General features: G+C 41.5%; 2 protein-coding genes across 3 annotated transcripts in view; both read left to right on the top strand.

Moving 5' to 3' along the window:
* Positions 1-345: 345 nt before the first annotated feature.
* MLLT11 (MLLT11 transcription factor 7 cofactor) lies at positions 346-6425 on the top strand. Its single transcript, XM_046000913.1, has 2 exons — positions 346-561; positions 5105-6425. Exon 2 carries the CDS (start codon positions 5111-5113, stop codon positions 5378-5380), a length of 270 nt encoding a protein of 89 aa, XP_045856869.1. The 5' UTR covers positions 346-561; positions 5105-5110; the 3' UTR covers positions 5381-6425.
* Positions 6426-6806: 381 nt separating this feature from the next.
* GABPB2 (GA binding protein transcription factor subunit beta 2) overlaps positions 6807-17429 on the top strand; it is a 33520-nt gene continuing 22897 nt past the window's right edge. For both annotated transcript variants that reach the window (XM_046021462.1, XM_046021473.1), the window contains exons 1-4: positions 6807-7698; positions 13448-13587; positions 15735-15902; positions 16430-16624. In XM_046021462.1, coding sequence (XP_045877418.1) covers positions 13480-13587; positions 15735-15902; positions 16430-16624 — 471 coding nt within the window. In that variant the 5' untranslated portion in view covers positions 6807-7698; positions 13448-13479. The remainder of the gene's footprint in view (positions 7699-13447; positions 13588-15734; positions 15903-16429; positions 16625-17429) is intronic.

The following is a 17429-nucleotide window of genomic DNA, read 5'->3' as shown; positions in this document are numbered from 1 at the left end:
GAGGCGAGCCGCCAGAGGAGGGTAGGGATTGGAGGGAGGGGTGGCGGGTTTTTCTGATTATCAAAAATAAAACACTTCGTAATTTGAAATCCTTAAATTGGGGAATAAGGGGACACTCCTCTATTGTTATCTAGAGCTAAGCTTTTTAATCCATAAGCCTAAAATTAAGGGACAATTAACTGCTCATTCATTGCACCCCAGTCAGCATGGGGGTGCTGTAAAAGCTCGGGAATAATTGTGCCGACCAATAAACCTACGGAGATGCTTTAATCCTGTCTCCCTCCCTAAAGTGCTCTGGAACCTATCATTCGAATTAGCCGAGTCAGGCAAGGAGGGGGCGGGGAGTCCTTCCGCCCTTCTTAGGAGGGGCTGCATTGCAGGGGGAGACTGAACAGATAGACTCAGCCACAGAAGAGGGAGAGGGAGTGAGAAGACAAAGCCGTCAAAGCCCCAACAGCTTTCTTTTTCTCCAGCCCAGAGCAGACGCCGGAGGCCCCCCCCCCCCCCGCCCCGAGGTACTCCTTCCATCTTTGGAACACACTAATAATTCACTGATAACAGGTAAACTAAATTGAGGGAATGGGGGCAAGGGGTTGCAAAGATAGAAGAGTAGTTGCTTCTGGTTAAGTTGAAGACCCTAAATAAGGATAAGGTTGGGGGACAGCTCAAGAGGCGATAAGGGGGCGCTATGAACAATGAATGGTTTTTTTGGTCCCCTTGTTATATCTCTTTGCTAAGATCTCCATCCTTGCCTTCTAATCCACAGACATTAATTTCTAACAATATACATGTAGCTATCATTTCTCAGCACCTATCTCATTTCAAGTATCTATTTTCCTATAATTTCTTATGTATTTTATTATCCTCAGTTGTTATCTGTATCTTTTTCAAGCTATAATTTTTTTTACTTGATCAAGCTATAATTTTTTGATGAATGTTTAATGTTTTTTGATGAATCCCTAGTCTTCCTGTATTGCTCTAACCAGTACTTCCCCATATTTACTTTTTTTTTTCCCATCGTGTTCCATTGGTGTGTCTACCTTCATCCCAAACTGATTTGTCTCCATAGGAGGGAATTTGCGAGAAGGGATAAGATAATGTTGAAAATAATCCCTACCTCTCTTTTAACAGTCTCCCACTCTCTGTAACAAACCTTTGCTCCAAAGAAAGAGGCTGGTTGAAGTAGGAAGGTGGGGGCCTTTGTGTTGTGTTGGAGAATAGCCTGATCCCATTTTGAAAACAGTACAGCCCACAAAAGGTGCATATGGTCCCAGATTTTGGAAAGGCTTATTTGCAGCTCATTGGGAGTAGATGAGGGAAGGACATGGCTAACAGGAAAATCCAAGACCAGAATGAGGCAAATATAATGCGATGCCAGAGAGCTTCCATCCCCTCCAACCACCACCTCCTCCCCACCCCCCCTTAAGGTGGCAGCATGACACAGCAAGGCCCTGTTGGGCAGGCCTTGGATTCCCACAGAGGGTCTAGACAAAGGGTATTTGGGTGTGTCTGTGTGGCTCAGAGTGTGTCTTTTTATACTATATATTTGCTAATCATGTATCTCTAATAATAGATGGTGATATTTAGAAATCACCTTTGCCTAAAATATCTGGGTAGTTTAAAATGAAGGACAGTTAGATGTATTTATTGAGTGTATATTGTGGTTCAAGCCCTTTAAGGAATGTAAAGAAAGATGAGGCATGTATGGGTGGAGAACATTTGGGGAGGGGAAGAGAAAGCTTACTGGAAAGGGACCTCTTGCAAAATTTGGAAATTAAATCCATACTATATTAAATACCAAAAGTTCATTACTAATGAATGTAATGTAATGTAGATGGTGTTTCATTTCAATTTTCTGTGTAGTCAGTGTTCTTGACTTGATTTTTAAATGTCATACATGCTTGTGTGAGTGTCTTTCTAGAATGCATTTGGTAGCCTCTGTACATGTCTCTGAGTCAAGGCATAGCCAGAGATTTTAGGCCTTGTGACTTAATACTTCATAGAATTTCCTTTAGCATATTTTATTGCAAGATACACTCTGCCAGACACTCAGGGATTGTTCGGACACTTTTTATATACACTCTGGTTTTAAGAAAAGGAGTTAGTTTGTCAAAGAGCTTTTTCCCTGTCTCAGATTCTAGCTTGCTCTCTACTGCCTTTTTTGCATTTTCATCATTCAGATCAGAGTCACAGGGAATATTCAACACCTAATCCACTGAATATCTGTTCTTCAGGAACCAAAACAATTCCTGCAAGTTTTGAGAATATTGGTATAGGATTATATAAAACTGTGGGTAACTATTTACAGTACATCAAAAAAAGACCAGATTGGGAATGAGACCTGGATCCAACTGCCTAGAAGGCTTCAGAAGTCACTAGATAATTTCTTACATTCTTTCTTTCTAAATATACACTATGTTATAGCACAGAATATATTTATTTTATTTATTCCTTTTTGAAAGTAATCTCTACATCCAACATGGGGCTCAAACTCACAACCCCAAGATCAAGAGTCACACAGTTCAATGACTGAGCCAGCCAGACACTCCTAACATGTTCCCTAGTTTTAAAATCATATGCCCCCCCCCCCCCCATGATTCTATTTTTAAAAGAATGTACATGTGCCCAGCATTTATACTAAGCTTGCTCTGGAGGGGACTGGTAAGGGAGGGGATATTAAAAAAAAAAACCCAGCAAGGTAGGCAAATAACTGGTAATCTTGGGAAGGGGGGAAGAAAGGAAGGAAGGAAAGAAGGGAGGGAGGGAGGTAAGAAAGAAGGAAAGAAAGAAAAGAAAAAGGAAAAGAAAAGAAATCAGAAAAAACAAGGGGAAAAAATCCCTGTGGTCAGTCTGTATTCAGTAACACTGATGATTCCTGAGGTTTGCATCTTGGAATCTCCGTAGTCCCAGACTGAAGCCTGGAGTTGGTAGGCTGAGAGGTACAACCATTTTTTGTAGCTCTCTTTCTGTACATGTCTCTGCAAATTACTGTGGAGATGATCAGAGCTGAATATCATAGGATGATGACCTCACCTTTCTAACATGCTCCCCCACCCTGTTCCAGTCCCCACATAACCCTCCTTCTAAGCAGCTTCTCTGCTGAGTAATGCTCAGTTCCCAGGGTTTATTTTGGAGCCTGAACCTCAGAAGAGAAAGAGCAACTGACAAATGACTTTTAACATTAAAAACATCCTAGTCTGGGGGCGCCTGGGTGGCTCAGTGGGTTAAAGCCTCTGCCTTGGGCTCGGGTCATGATCCCAGGGTCCCCCGCATCAGGCTCTCTGCTCAGCGGGGAGCCTGCTTCCCCTCTCTCTCTCTCTGCCTGCCTCTCTGCCTACTTGTGATCTCTGTCAAATAAATAAATTTAAAAAAAAAATCTTAAAAAAAAAAAAAATCCTAGTCTGCCCACTCTCCAGTCCTGAAGCCCCTACACTCACACATAACCACACTCTAGATTAAGGCTTTCTTTTTTGGCCCTAGTTAAGATGGTTCACATTATCTGGGGTTATAGAATTTCTGTAGTATAGTGGTTATCATGTTCGCCCAACACGTTTTATGGAGGCAGTTGGGAACCTATTTAAGGCCACTATTTATGAGCCTCAAGGTCTGGTAGGAGCCAATGGAGTGCGTTGGGAGGAAGGCCTTTTCAAACGGGGGTTCTATTTTTGGAGGCAATGGAATGTTCTTTCTGCTTCTTTGGGAACATTTCAACTAAGGCTTTGGCCCCTTCCCTTGGCTAGTAACCAGCAGGGGGAAGGAGATATAATAGTCATATAACATCAGGGTGTGGGTGGAATGAGCAGAAAAGGTGATAGGCACTCCTTAAAGCATGGAAAAGTATCTAATTCTGACAAGGGACTTTTCTCCTTCCAATCTAAGCTCTTACTCTCCTTACCTGGAATTTCCAATCCATTTGCTCTCAGGTATAATCTAGCATTGGGATCAGAGGAAAAAAGGTCTTGTTAGAGCATAGGAAAATTCTTTTAGTACCTGGGTTTTGTTTTGAAGGAGAGGTAGGCTAGAGAGAAATAGAGGCTGTTAAGGCTTATCTGGGCTAATAGGTGGGGGGTGGCAAGGTATGGATTGTATTAAATAGAGAAAATTAATCAGCAGCCTTGAATATCTTATTGTGTGCAAAGCCCAGCACTTGTGAATAAGGTGTAAAGACTGGTTTTTCCTTTAGGGAAACTCTGTTTCTTGAAGGAGAGAGACTATCCCTATTCAAGACACATAACAGTGATCTGTAGCCCCAAACTGGTAATAGTCAGGTAAAACTCTACAGGGTGTTGATGGCGATGCTGGAAGATACAGAGTAGAGGGAGCTGAGTAAGTTTAAGGAAGTTCTCCTGGAAAAGGTGAGTTTATAGCAGGGTTTAGAAGGCAGGGAGGAAAATAGAAAGCAGAAATGTCATGGAAGCCCTTTTTAGAGGTACCTATTAAGCCAAAATCAGGAAAAAGTCAAGGATTTACTAACATATGGGTTTGGGGGAAATATTCCTCTAAGGACTTGAATTCCTAGGGAATTCTAGGGACTCCTCCAGAAGTCTTGAAACTTGGGTACTTATTTTAAGACGGAAAGTAGAGGAGCTTCCAGGTTGGTGAAAACACGTGGAGATGTGGGAGAACAGTGCACCTGGGGAGGGCATGGAAGCTCTGCACCCTTTCCTTATACCCCTGGCCTTGTGCTCTTCCATCTTGGTTATAGTCTTTTATAATAAACTGGGGATCTAGTAAATTAAAAAAAAAAAAATGATGGGAGAATAGAGGGAAAAAGCAGAGAGTAGAGAAAGTTAAGCAAGACAGGAATGAGCATAACTAGCAGAGAATGTGCTACTGCTAGGAAGGTTGGGCCAAATTCTAGAAAGCCTTGAAAACCAGACCGAAATTGACTTGAAGAAGTAGGCAGTGAAGCAAGTCATTCCAAGATGGGGAGAAGTTAGGAAATGGTAGAAAATGGTAATAAAGGCAGGGGGTCCCAAAGCTTGTTCTAGGGAACTTGGATCATGTACAGAGGAAATGAGAATGTGAAGTTTTTAATAAGGAAAGGCCATGGGCCATGAAGAGGTTGCTGTAGCATGAAGACTAACAAGTGGTTTCTTTCTAGGAAGTTATGAGGGATCCTGTGAGTAGCCAGTACAGCTCCTTTCTTTTCTGGAGGATGCCCATCCCAGAACTGGATCTGTCGGAGCTGGAAGGCCTGGGTCTGTCAGATACATCCATCTACAAGATCAAAGACAGCAGCGCTGGCAAAATGACCGGGCAAGCAACTGGAGAACAGGAGAAAAACTCCGAAGGCGATTCCCTGCTTGAATACAGCACCTTCAACTTCTGGAGAGCTCCCATTGCTAGCATCCACTCCTTTGAATTGGACTTGCTTTAAGCCCAAGACTTCTCTTTCCCACCACCTGCCGTCACTGTCTTCCCTTTCAAACCCCTTCCTTTCCACCCTTTTCTCCTATTAATCTTGCTCTCTCCCCTCTATTGTGTTGAGGTGGTGCTGATGAATCTGCCAGAGTTGTGTTGTATTTATTTATTTATTTATTTATCTATCTATCTCTCTATTTTATCAGTTTCTCTCAAAAGCCCTTAAGCCACAAAGAAAAAGGTTTGAGCAATGGAGTATTGGATCACAGGGATTCCCCCTCAACTCCCCCCCCCCCCCACCCCCGCCCACGGCCAAAACTAATTCCAGAAAACAGGCCTGGTGGGGGCACCAGAGAGTAGTACAGCGGTACAAAATGGAGGGTGGATTTTTTTTTACTTCATTTTAATCAGCTTTAGAGATTGCTTAAACCTAATTTCCTGCTCCGGATCAGTAAACATAAATCTTTCTTCCACCGTTGATGAAAACCTTAGAAGTTTTAATTTGAGATTATCTGCCATAAGACAGTAGGATTTCTAAATGGCTAAGGTGATAAGTCTCTTGCTATTTGATCCTGCTCCTTATGTGTTTTCTCAGAGAAATTGGGGATAGTTAAAAGTATAAAACAAAAGGAAGTAATACATCATGGAAAATTAAAATAGGGGAAAGCACTGAATCATTTCAGAAATAACTACATTCTCAAAAGGGTGTTCCTCCTTCAAGCCTACTTACTTTGTAACTTTGCTCCAAACTGAAAACTCTGAGGAAAATTACTCCAATTTCAATTCTTAAGATGCAATCTTACTGACTACTGTGATAATTTGTAAGGTTTTCATTCTGTTTCTGAAAGGCATAGGGCTTGGCCTTTAGTGTTTTAGTCTTGCCTTGCATCTGCAATGTGTAATACGGATCAGTGGGCCTCAGGCACAGTTCTTCAACTACCTTGAGACCATGAAATAATCACATTTATGACCCTACACCTTGTCCCCTCATTCCTTCCAAAATTATTGCTGCTGATTTGTGCTCCCATTTACTCATTTAATAAAGACATTCAATCCCAGGACTGGATTCTAGTTTTCTCTCTCTTCAAAGAAAAGCAGTATAGATATCTGAAATTAGCCTTGCTTTCCCCTTCGCTAGGCAGTAAGGGGGCAACCAACCACTTTTCTACTTGCACATTGGCTACCAACATACTGAGGTGATAAGTCTAGTTGCCCAAGTAACCAATTCACCCAAATGTGTTATCTGTCTCATCTCATTAACAAATAACAAAAACCCCTACTATTTGAACTTTTACAGAGGATGTAAACAGGAAGATTTTGACTAAAAAGTACACACGAAAATCTTAGGCTTTGAAAGGCCACCATGAAAGACAAAAGCCAAAATTTATAAATATTTTATTCATTTATTTGAGATTGAGAGAGTGCACGAACAAAAGCCAAAATTTAATAAAGAGAGGAGCCATGACGTGTCCTTTCCTATGTTCACTTATTTTCGAAGGACTTCTTTCCCGACTTCTCGCAGCCCTTAGGTAGTGGCCATGGGTGGGGTGAAGATGAGAATCAATCGTTTGGTATGTAAAATCTGCAAGTGGACCTGCAAACCCAAACGGTATCCCCTTCCAAGCCTCTGAAAAGAAATGAATCCATTATCTGGTCCACTGCTCTAAGGAGACAGATTGGTTCCGGGCTCCCTATATTCATGCTGTAAACTTGGAAATACAACCGTCAGGGCACTAGCGTTCAATTCGCGCGCAAAGCCGGGGACGTCCCAACCGCTTCACCTGAGGTTGAGACAGATTTCCGGCAACCTTAGGGGCCCCCAGTCAGGGTACCAAAAATGCACAGGACCCACACTGACTCCGACCCGTCCTCGACACATTCGCGGGTTCTTGGCGCCAAAAGAAGCTATCAGGTCCGTCCCCTACCGGAACTATACGACACGTAAGACACGTAATCAACAATCCTCCGCCTCGTTAAGTAGTCCCGCCAGGGTTATCTCGGATACACACTTTTCCACCTCAAAAATCCTTCGATGGATGGCTATGATCCTCGAGGTGCATCGCCCTTCGGTTCGAATGTAAATTTGGCTTTTCCGATCATTTTCTCTTCATAGATCCCTCCGCCAAAGATTGTATTCGCTTAGTCTTCACTTCCGGGTCCGCCATTTTATTGCCTCCATTTCTCCACGAGGGGGGGTTAAAGGCCCCCAAAATATGCATATACGAAAAGGCCAAAAAGTAACCGTCAGTGGCAGGGAGTGTTAACTAGAGAAAGAAACGGGACCAAACTGGCGGGCTTGGTGAAAGCGCGGCCGGCAACGTCCCGGACGAGGAGGTGAGGGGGAAGAAGACGTGTGGACTCTGGGGGGCGTTGGGGCTGGAGTGGAGACTGCCGTGAGAAGTTGCAACGCGTCCCAGCCCAGCCCCGGACTTCTGGGTGCAGACAGAGCGGCGCCCTTCACGGGAGCGGGGGCAGCTCGGGGAGGGGGGATGAAGAGGAAGGGGATGCTGCCGGGAGGAAGGGGAGGGGCCTGGGAGGTGAAGAAGGGGGTGGGTGTTAAGACCTGGGGCTGGGGAGCTGGACCCAGGGAAGAGAAGGCCTTGGAGGTGACCGCCAGGGGGCAGCTCGGAGTCTGGGCTGGGGGCTGCGGCCTTGGCTCCTTACCCCCATTGACTCTTCTTCCAGAAAGACAACGTCGCTGTTTGGAACTGGAGGATTTGTGATGAAGGAGGAAACGGGGACTCTCAATTCTCTGACCTCAGTAATAGCCTAAAGATTTTGAGTGAGCTCAGTAATCGGAGCAAGAGCAATACGGGATCCGCCCCCAGTTGTTGCACAGTTGTTTGTACAGCTGGCGGCCGGTGGAGACGTATGCAATAGAAAAAGGTGGGGGGGGAAAGGTCGTCAGAACATGGACTCTTCAATTCCATTTCTCCTTCTGGTTAGGTTTCTCCTGTTCTCACAGACTTCCTCGAGCCAGCAGAGATTATCCCATTCTTCTCTCTCTTCCCAAAAGTACTTCTTTCTCTTAAACATCTGTAGAAAAGGACATTCTGTGGCTTACCCCCAACAATTTTAACATTTTTGGCTGTCGGGACCACAACTTCATCGTGCCATTTGACCCACCCAGTCCAATAGAGATGCTCTTAAGCATCTATTTTCACACACGCTTTGAAACAGTGAAACAACTGCCCCACCCAGATTCTTACATCAACAAATGTAATTACTCTGTGATAATAGAGTACTTTGTTGTTAAGAGCTCAAGCACTTCATCAGTTATTAAAACACAGTTATTCAGAGTTCTTGTATGTTTGTTTGGGAAGGGAAGTTGGTGCTTTGTTACTTTATTAATCTCCAAAATCCTAAGAGACAAGTTGAATCAGATGTTGTCTTTTCACTTCATGTATAGGTAAAGTAGAGGTACATCCAGTAAGGGAGAATGTTTTCCCTGTGTTTCTAATAATCAGGAAGCTTTAAGGTGCCTAGACTGTCCTCTTGACTTACTGGCTACATCTCTTTTCTGGTGGGTATTGTCAGTGTTTAAGTAGGCTATGGGAGAATGACACATAATACCCCCTCCCCCAAATGCTGTTATTTTAAAAATACATTTTGCTTTTACTTTGGAGAGATGCTTCAGGTTAACTCAAAAGAGGGTAGAGGAGAAAAGACCTTTGAACACATTTCTAGGAGACCTCTTTTATATCAGGTGATAAATAGTGCTCGCTTCGGCAGCACATATACTATATCAGGTGATAAATATAGCATCCTACTTATTTTCTAATCCCAAAGTTTAACTGTATCTTTGTATAGTAAGAAATAAGACTTTTCATGGCCTATTTAAAGAATGGGATTACAAATCTGGGTCAGCTGCCATTTAGTGGTAGTGATACATGGGCTCACAAATATGGTTGAGGAAAAGTGGGGGCGCCTGGATGGGTTCAGTGGGTTGAGCATCAGACCCTTGATTTTGTCTCAGGTCATGATCTTGGGGTCATGGGATCAAGCCCAGTGTCAGGCTCCACACTCAGTATGGAGTCTACCTGTCCCTCTTCCTTTGCCCCACCCCACACTTGCTGTCTCTCTCTCTCTCTCTCTCTCAAATAAATAAATAGAATCTTCTAAAAAAAAAAAAAGATAAGTGGGGTTGCTGAGTGGCTCAGTTGGTTAAACATCTGACTCGATTTTGGCTTAAGTCATGATCTCCGGATTGTGAGATTGACCCAGCCTCAGTCTCTGCACTGAGCACAAAGCCTGATTAAGATTCTTTCCCTCTCTCTCTGCACCTCCCCTCCCCTGCTCATGCACTCAAGCTCTCTCTTAAATAAATAAATAAATAAATAAATAAATAAATAAATAGTGATACAATTAATGTATGTTTGAAGGCAGACTATGGTGAGAAAAATTGACCTCAGAAATACTTGGCAAGGGTCACCTGGGTGGCTTAGTCATTAAGTGTCTGCCTTTGGCTCAAATCATGATCCCAGAGTCTTGGGATTGAGGACCGTATTAGGCTCCCGGCTTGGTGGGAAGCCTGCTTCCCCCACACCCCCTTCTTGTGTTCCCTCTCTCGCTATTTCTCTCTCTGTCAAATAAATAAATAAAATATTATTTTTTCTTAAAGAAGTACCTGGCCAGAGTTCAGGTGCTGAAGACAACAGTTGCAATGGGATTAAATAAACTTATTTAAAGGATCTGTTTTGGGTGCCTGGGTGGCTCGGTGGGTGAAAGCCTCTGCCTTGGGCTCAGGTCACGATCCCAGGGTCCTGGGATCAAGCCCCACATCAGGCTCTCTGCTCCTCGGGGGGCCTGCTTCCTCTCTCTCTCTCTGCCTACTTGTGATCGCTGTCTCTCAAATAAACAAATAAAATCTTCAAAATAAATAAATAAGTAATGTCCAAAAAAGTTTAAAAATAAATAAATAAAGGATCTGTTTTCTGGATGTATCAGCTTCCCCAGAATGTGAAGCAAACCAGATTTCTCCTTAAGCAGATACCTCAACCTTCAACTGACAATTTTTTTACGGTAGAGAATAGATGAATTTTCACTATTAGGATACTTCTGCTTTTTGCCAGCATTTCTGAACATCCCTTTGTAGGGAATTCTTCCCCTTTGTGATAAGTTATGTTGGAAGTGTTTGAGATTTGTTGATACAACTTTTATATGTAGTGTAATTTGAGAAAATGTGAGGGAGTCATTTATGATTAATAAACCACCAAAAAATTTGCTCTTTTTTTTTTTTAAGATTTTATTTATTTATTTGAGAGACAGTGAGAGAGAGCATTAGATGGGAGAAGGTCAGAGGGAGACGCAGACTCCTTGTGGCTGGGAACCCAATGTGGGACTCGATCCCAGGACTCGGGGGTCATGATCTGAGCCGAAGGCAGTCACTCAACCAACAGAACCAGCCAGGCACCCTTTGCTCTTTTTTTTAACGGTTGGTAATAAAAAAAAAAAACTAGATTGGAAATTTAATTTCATATTATAAAAGGAAGGCAATCATGGAGAAATGCGAAGTGTCAGTTTTCTATCATAAGGCTTTGCTATCATTTTTTTTCTCCAGCATTTTCTTGAGTTGTAAAGCCTGACATAGAGGTTCATACTATTAAAGTCCATCCTCTTCTCTTGAACATACTTATTCAAAGGGTCTGGACTTGGAGCCTGGTGTATACTCATTTTGAACAAGCTCCTGGTGGTCTCCCAGACACCCATGTTTGAGGAAAATGCTCAATGATATAGACTGGAAAATTAAATCACATAGTAGCTGAATGATTTGCCTAAGCCAGTGATTCTCAAATTTTCTGGTTTCAGTATATGTGTGTGTGTGTGTATATATGTATTTATTATTTTAAGATTTTATTTTTTTTTGACAAGAGAGAGACAGCAAGAGAGGGAACACAAGCAGGGAGAGTGAGAGAGGGAGAAACAGGCTTTCCACTGAGCTGGGAGCCCAGTGTGGGGCTGGATCCCAGGACCCTGGGATCCTGACCTGAGCCAAAGGCAGGTGCCTAACAACTGAGCCACCCAGGCGCCCCAGGACTAATTTATATTACTAAAAATTATTGATGATTCCAATGTGTTATATCTGTTGGGATTTACTGTTTTAGAAATTAATTTTTAAATGCTTATTAGTTAAAATACAATTGTAAATCCTGTACATGTTAACATAAATAACACATGTTTTTTTAAGATTTTATTTATTTATTTGACAGAGAGAGAGATCACAAGTAGGCAGAGAGGCAGGCAGAGAGAGAGAGGGGGAAGCAGGCTCCCTGATGAGCAGAGAGCCCAATGCAGGGCTCGATCAGGGCTCGATCAGGACCCTGAGACCATGACCTGAGCTGAAGGCAGAGGCTCAACCCACTGAACCACCCAGGTGCCCCTAAATAAATTCATTTTTATATTAATATTTATTAATTATTTATATTATAATTTATATATATAATAATTTATATTAATAAATTCATAAATAAATTCATTTTAAAAAATTCATTTGTCAGAATGAGAGAGAGACAGAGCACAAGCAGAGGGAGTGGCAGGCAGAGGGAGAAGCAGGCTCCCCACTGAACAAAGAGCCCAATGTGGGACTCGATTCCAGGACCCTGGGATCATGACCTGAGCCACAAGTAGTCACTTAACCTACTAAGCCACCCAGGCATCCCTAAATAACACATTTTTATGAAAAATACATCTTCCAAGTTAAATAATAAGAGGAATAGCATTGTTCTTTATTTTTGCAAATCTCTAACTTCTAGCTTAATAGAAAACAGCTGCATTCTCATATTTACTGTTTCATTTAATCTGTTGCAATATGTACTTGGAGAAAGAAGGAGTATGTTAAACAGCTTTTTCAGGTAATTATGGGTGTTCTTTGGTGCTACACAAACACTGGACAAAGTGGCAGTTTGTTTGTTTATTTATTTATTTATTTATTTATTTGACAGAGAGAGACACACACAGTGAGAGAGGGAATACAAGCAGGGGGAGTGGGAGAAGGAGAAGCAGGCTTCCCATGGAGCAAGGAGCCTGGTGCCGGGCTTGATCCCAGAACCCTGGGATCACTACCTAAGCTGAAGGCAGACACTTAATGACTGAGCCACCCAGGTGCCCCAAAGTGGCAGTTTCTTTCTTTCTTTCTTTTTTTTTTTTTTTTTAAGATTTTATTTATTTATTTGACAGAGATCACAAACAAGTAGGCAGAGAGAAAGGGAGAAGCAGGCTTCTTGCTGAGCAGAGAGCCCTGGAGCTTGATCCCAGGACCCTGAGATCATGACCTGAGCTGAAGGCAGAAGCTTAACTCACTGAGCCACCCAGGTGCCCCAAAAGTGGCAGTTTCTTAAAAGTTAGTTGCAGTGAGGAATCTGAAACCATATCAATGAAATTATTATATTCTGTTACCTTAAAACACCCTGATCTTTCACTTTGTTTTTCCTTATACGTGATTTTATAACATGCATTGGTCATTTGAAAAATATTGGTTCAGCAAATTATACAGGTGATCCAAATGTTGATGCATTTTATTATACAATATTTAAAAATCATATTCATTAATATTACCACTAATTTCATCAGAAAAGTCTGTAGTAAGCTGTCAACTCATAGTGGTAGATTTAAGTTTCCCAAAATTCTACTTTTGCTTGAAAACTCAAATTATAAAAATTATAATTAATAATTGTCAGTAAACACTGCCATTTGTTTTCCTTGAAATGGCAGCTCACTCTGTTCATTTTTTTATAATGTCTGCCATATCTGAGTCTTCAAAGCCTCGGTGTTTGTTCATCATTCTTTCATGTGCTGTAACATTTCTATTCACAGTTGTTTCAAAGGGATGAAATGCTGTTTTATTGCTTCCTTAAGCTAGAGAGGTGGTAATGTGTTGCACAGATTTCCAAAGTATTTTTCTGAATATTGAACATTAAAGACCTATTTAGGGCCTGAAACTTTGCCAAGTATCTGATTGTGTTAGGTGAGGTAGAAAGGAAACGCCCTTCTGGATAGTCAGCTTGAGAAGTATCTTGCATATGTTTAAGTACAAGAGGTCTTCTAAAAACATTTACAGGCAGCTTTCCTTGTGTTTGAGTTATAGCTTCCTGAAAACATTTGTTCCTATGCATAAAGATGTCTTTGGTGGATTTGGGGAAGAGGTTGCTAGAAGCAGCAAGAAAAGGCCAAGATGATGAAGTGAGAACATTGATGGCGAATGGCGCCCCATTCACCACAGACTGGGTAAGTTCTTTTAACTGTTCTCAATGTGCACTGTTACCAATTTCTTCCTTTTTTTTTCCCCCCAAAGATTTTATTTTTAAGTAATTTCTACATCCAGTGTGGGGCTTGAATTTACAACCCCGAGATCAAGAATTGCACACTCTACTGACTAAACCAGCCAGGCATCCCCCCAACCTTTTCCTTAAAGGCTAAACAGACTTTTATTGATTTTTCTTCATTCCCTTTCTGCCTCACTCTCCCTATAAGAGTTTTATTTTCTTTGTTTCATTGAAATGTGTAGTCTTCTTCTAGTTTCCTAAATTGCAGGTGTCTCCTGTGGATATATAGGTGGTAATTGTAAGATATTACAAACTTGTGATTTTCTATAATGCTTTTTAGAGTATTTTCTGAAGGTTTCATTCTCCCTGGAGTGTACTTTGGTTATAGGTTTCTGTAATTAGCTAGAAATTAAACAAAGTCAGTATAATAAGAGTGCATTTCTAAACTAAATAATTACGTGTTTCATTTTCTCTAAAGTGTCCTGGTTAATCAGAAATAGTCTAGGCATTTTGTTTCCTTTTTACCACTGCTAAAAAAACATTAAGAGGAAGGTATAATTTTACGAGCCTAGGCAGCCATCTTGAAGAGATAGATTTTAAAAGGGTTGCCTAATTTAATTATTTTTATTTTTTTAAGTAATCTATGCACCACAGACTGGGTAAGTTTTTTAATTATTCCTAATGTGTGCCTTACCAATTTCTTCCTTTTTTTTTTCAAAGATTTTATTTTTAAATTTTATTACTATTATTTTTAAAGATTTTATCTATTTATTTGACAGAGAGAGAGAGAGATCACAAGTAGGCAGAGAGGCAGGCAGAGAGGGGGTAGGGGAAGCAGACTCCCCGCTGAGCAGAGAGCCCGATGTGGGGCTCTGGGGCTCAATCCCAGGACCCTGAGATCATGACCTAGGCTGAAGGCAGAGGCTTAACCCACTGAGCCAGCCAGGCGCCCCCTCAAAGATTTTATTTTATTTTTTTATTTTTTTAAATTTTATTTATTTATTTTTTTTATTTGACAGAGAGAAATCACAACTAGGCAGAGAGGCAGGCAGAGAGCGAGGAGGAAGCAGGCTCCCCGCCGAGCAGAGAGCCCAATGCGGGGGCTTGATCCCAGGACCCTGGGATCACAACCTGAGCCGAAGGCAGAGGCTTTAACCCACTGAGCCACCCAGGCGCCCCAAAGATTTTATTTTTAAGTAATCTCTACACCCATTGTGGGGCTCAGATTCACAACCCTGAGATCGAGAGTCACATGCTCTACTGACTGAGCCAGTCAGTTAGCATTGCCCAATTTTAACAATTCAGTGAACCTGTGTCCTCTATCCTGCGGTGATTAATTCATAACTCTAGAGGCCAGCAGGTACTTAGCACTTCACAAAAAGGAAGAAAAGGAAACCTATGATATTAGCATTTCTATTAATAGACCTGAAAAGTGCAATGTGAATTAAAGTCAGTCAGACAGAGAGGCTGAACATATATGGAATGCAAAAAATTAACAGCATAGGCTTAAAATAAAGGACCTAATACAAAGAAAGGAATAGATCTTTGGGCAAAGTGGCCAAAGATAGAGAATTCTTACAGATTTACTTTGAAACAATTGAGGCTTCTTATTGCTGTTGACAAGCCATTGCTAAAATTTTGTTGCCTCTTCATCTCATCAGTCTTTTTGTTTGCTTTATCGTGTCAGCGGACTTCTGTTCAGCCAGTTAAATTTGCACACCAAATCTCAGTGACTTTCTAGTCTCTGCCCTTTTCCAAAGAATTGTATTGAACCCACCTACCCCTTTCCACTACTCAATGCAGAATGTTCTTGTTTATCCATTTTTTTTTACCTTCTTCTAAGCTTTGCTTAACATCATGTCCTTTAGAAAATCTTTCCTGATATATATGGAATCTTTCCATCTGACTTAAATCCATTGTACTTAGCACTTAGGTAATTGGTGGTGTATTTATTTGCCTTAATTAATATTCTTTACTCCTGTTGCACAACCAGATTGTCACTCCAAGGACAAGAACCATAGACTGTACCTCTTGTTCATTTGTGTCCCTCCAGCAATGGTTTAGGACTCTGCACACAGTTGATATTCAATGAGTATTATTTTCCCACAGCTTGGAACATCACCCCTCCACCTTGCAGCCCAGTATGGTCATTATTCCACAGCAGAAGTGCTCCTTCGAGCAGGCGTTAGCAGGGATGCCCGGACCAAAGTGGACAGGACCCCTTTGCACATGGCTGCAGCTGATGGACATGCACACATCGTGGAACTGCTTGTTAGGGTAATAGTGGCAGATCTGTATTGTAAAAAAGACACCCACCTCCCTGTTTTCTTACTTAAACGGGTGGTAGGAAACTAGGCTGGGAAAGATTAAGTTTAGAACAGTTCATAGCATAGACTTGGGTCTCTTTCAAGAGACATCATGGCTACGAGGATTTTGTTTTCTAATCTTTTACAGGCTAAGCAGACTTTATTGATTTTTCTTCATTCTCTTTCTTCAGGTGTTTTCTGTACTTAAGCCTATTTTGTAGGCTCTCTGTTAATAAATGCAACAAAAATCTGTTCTTTTCCCCTTCCTTTCCCATCTGTTGTAATTTCCCAGTTGTCCTTAAAAGACCCACTCATTGAAGATATTATGTCTGTCATTCAGGAGAATTTGAAGAATGTTTTTCCATTTGATATTTCTATATGATCTAAATTTGAATATGTGTAATCTCCATTGAAATTCTTTTTATTTGGCTGGTGGGATCTTGCACCTGTGCTACTATAACCAGTGTCTCTTTGAAAAAAATTACATCTCTGTGACAGAATGGTGCAGATGTGAATGCCAAGGACATGCTGAAGATGACAGCTTTACACTGGGCTACAGAACACCACCATCGAGATGTTGTAGAGCTACTTATCAAATATGGAGCTGATGTCCATGCTTTCAGCAAGTTTGATAAATCTGCCTTTGACATAGCCCTGGAGAAAAAGAATGCTGAAATTCTGGTCATCCTTCAGGTCTGTTTCTTTTTATACCCCCAGAATATATTTCTTTCTTTCTTTTTTTTTTTTTTTAAGATTTTATTTATTTATTTGACAGAGAGACAGAGATCACAAGTAGGCAGAGAGGCAGGCAGAGGGAGAGGAAGGGAAGCAGGCTCTCTGCCGAGCAGAGAGCCCGATGTGGGGCTTGGTCCCAGGACTCTGGGATCACGACCTGAGCCGAAGGCAGAGGCTTTAACCAACTCAGCCACCCAGGCGCACCCCCACCCAGAATATATTTCAGTTGAAGTTAAGAAATTTTTTTTATAGGATCTGAATCAAAATTGAATTTGCTCTGTTTATCAAGGTACTACTTCTAATCTTCTGATATGTGTCAATCTTGTGACTCCGTGTAATTGGCATCTTTAAAAAAAAAATAGCATTCTAGGGTACCTGGGTGGCTCAATCAGGTAAACGTTTGCCTTGGGCTCAGGTCATGATCCCAGGGTCTTCAGGGAGCCTGCTTTCTCCCTCTCCTTCTGCTGCTCCCCCTGCTTGTGCACTCTCTCTCTCTGTCAAATAAATAAATAAAATCTTAAAAAAAAACAAAAACAGTAACCAGTAAATGGATAATCTGTTTCAATTCAGGCTCTTAATCAAAGGGATAATTATATGTAAAAAATGGGTATCCATTTCTGCTGCATTTTCAGGAGTTTGTTTATTCCTTTTTTCTAACTAAGATGGTTCTCTGTAGACCAGTTGTCCTCTTTAGCTTTCAATTCCTTATTTAGAGCTCTTTTGTAATTAGACTTCATAAGTAGATATCATGTTTGTAGAAAAC

The sequence above is a fragment of the Meles meles genome, chromosome 1 (assembly GCF_922984935.1).
Source record: "Meles meles chromosome 1, mMelMel3.1 paternal haplotype, whole genome shotgun sequence".
NCBI classification, from domain to species: domain Eukaryota; kingdom Metazoa; phylum Chordata; class Mammalia; order Carnivora; family Mustelidae; genus Meles; species Meles meles.
This window is presented reverse-complemented; position numbering and strand designations above follow the sequence as displayed.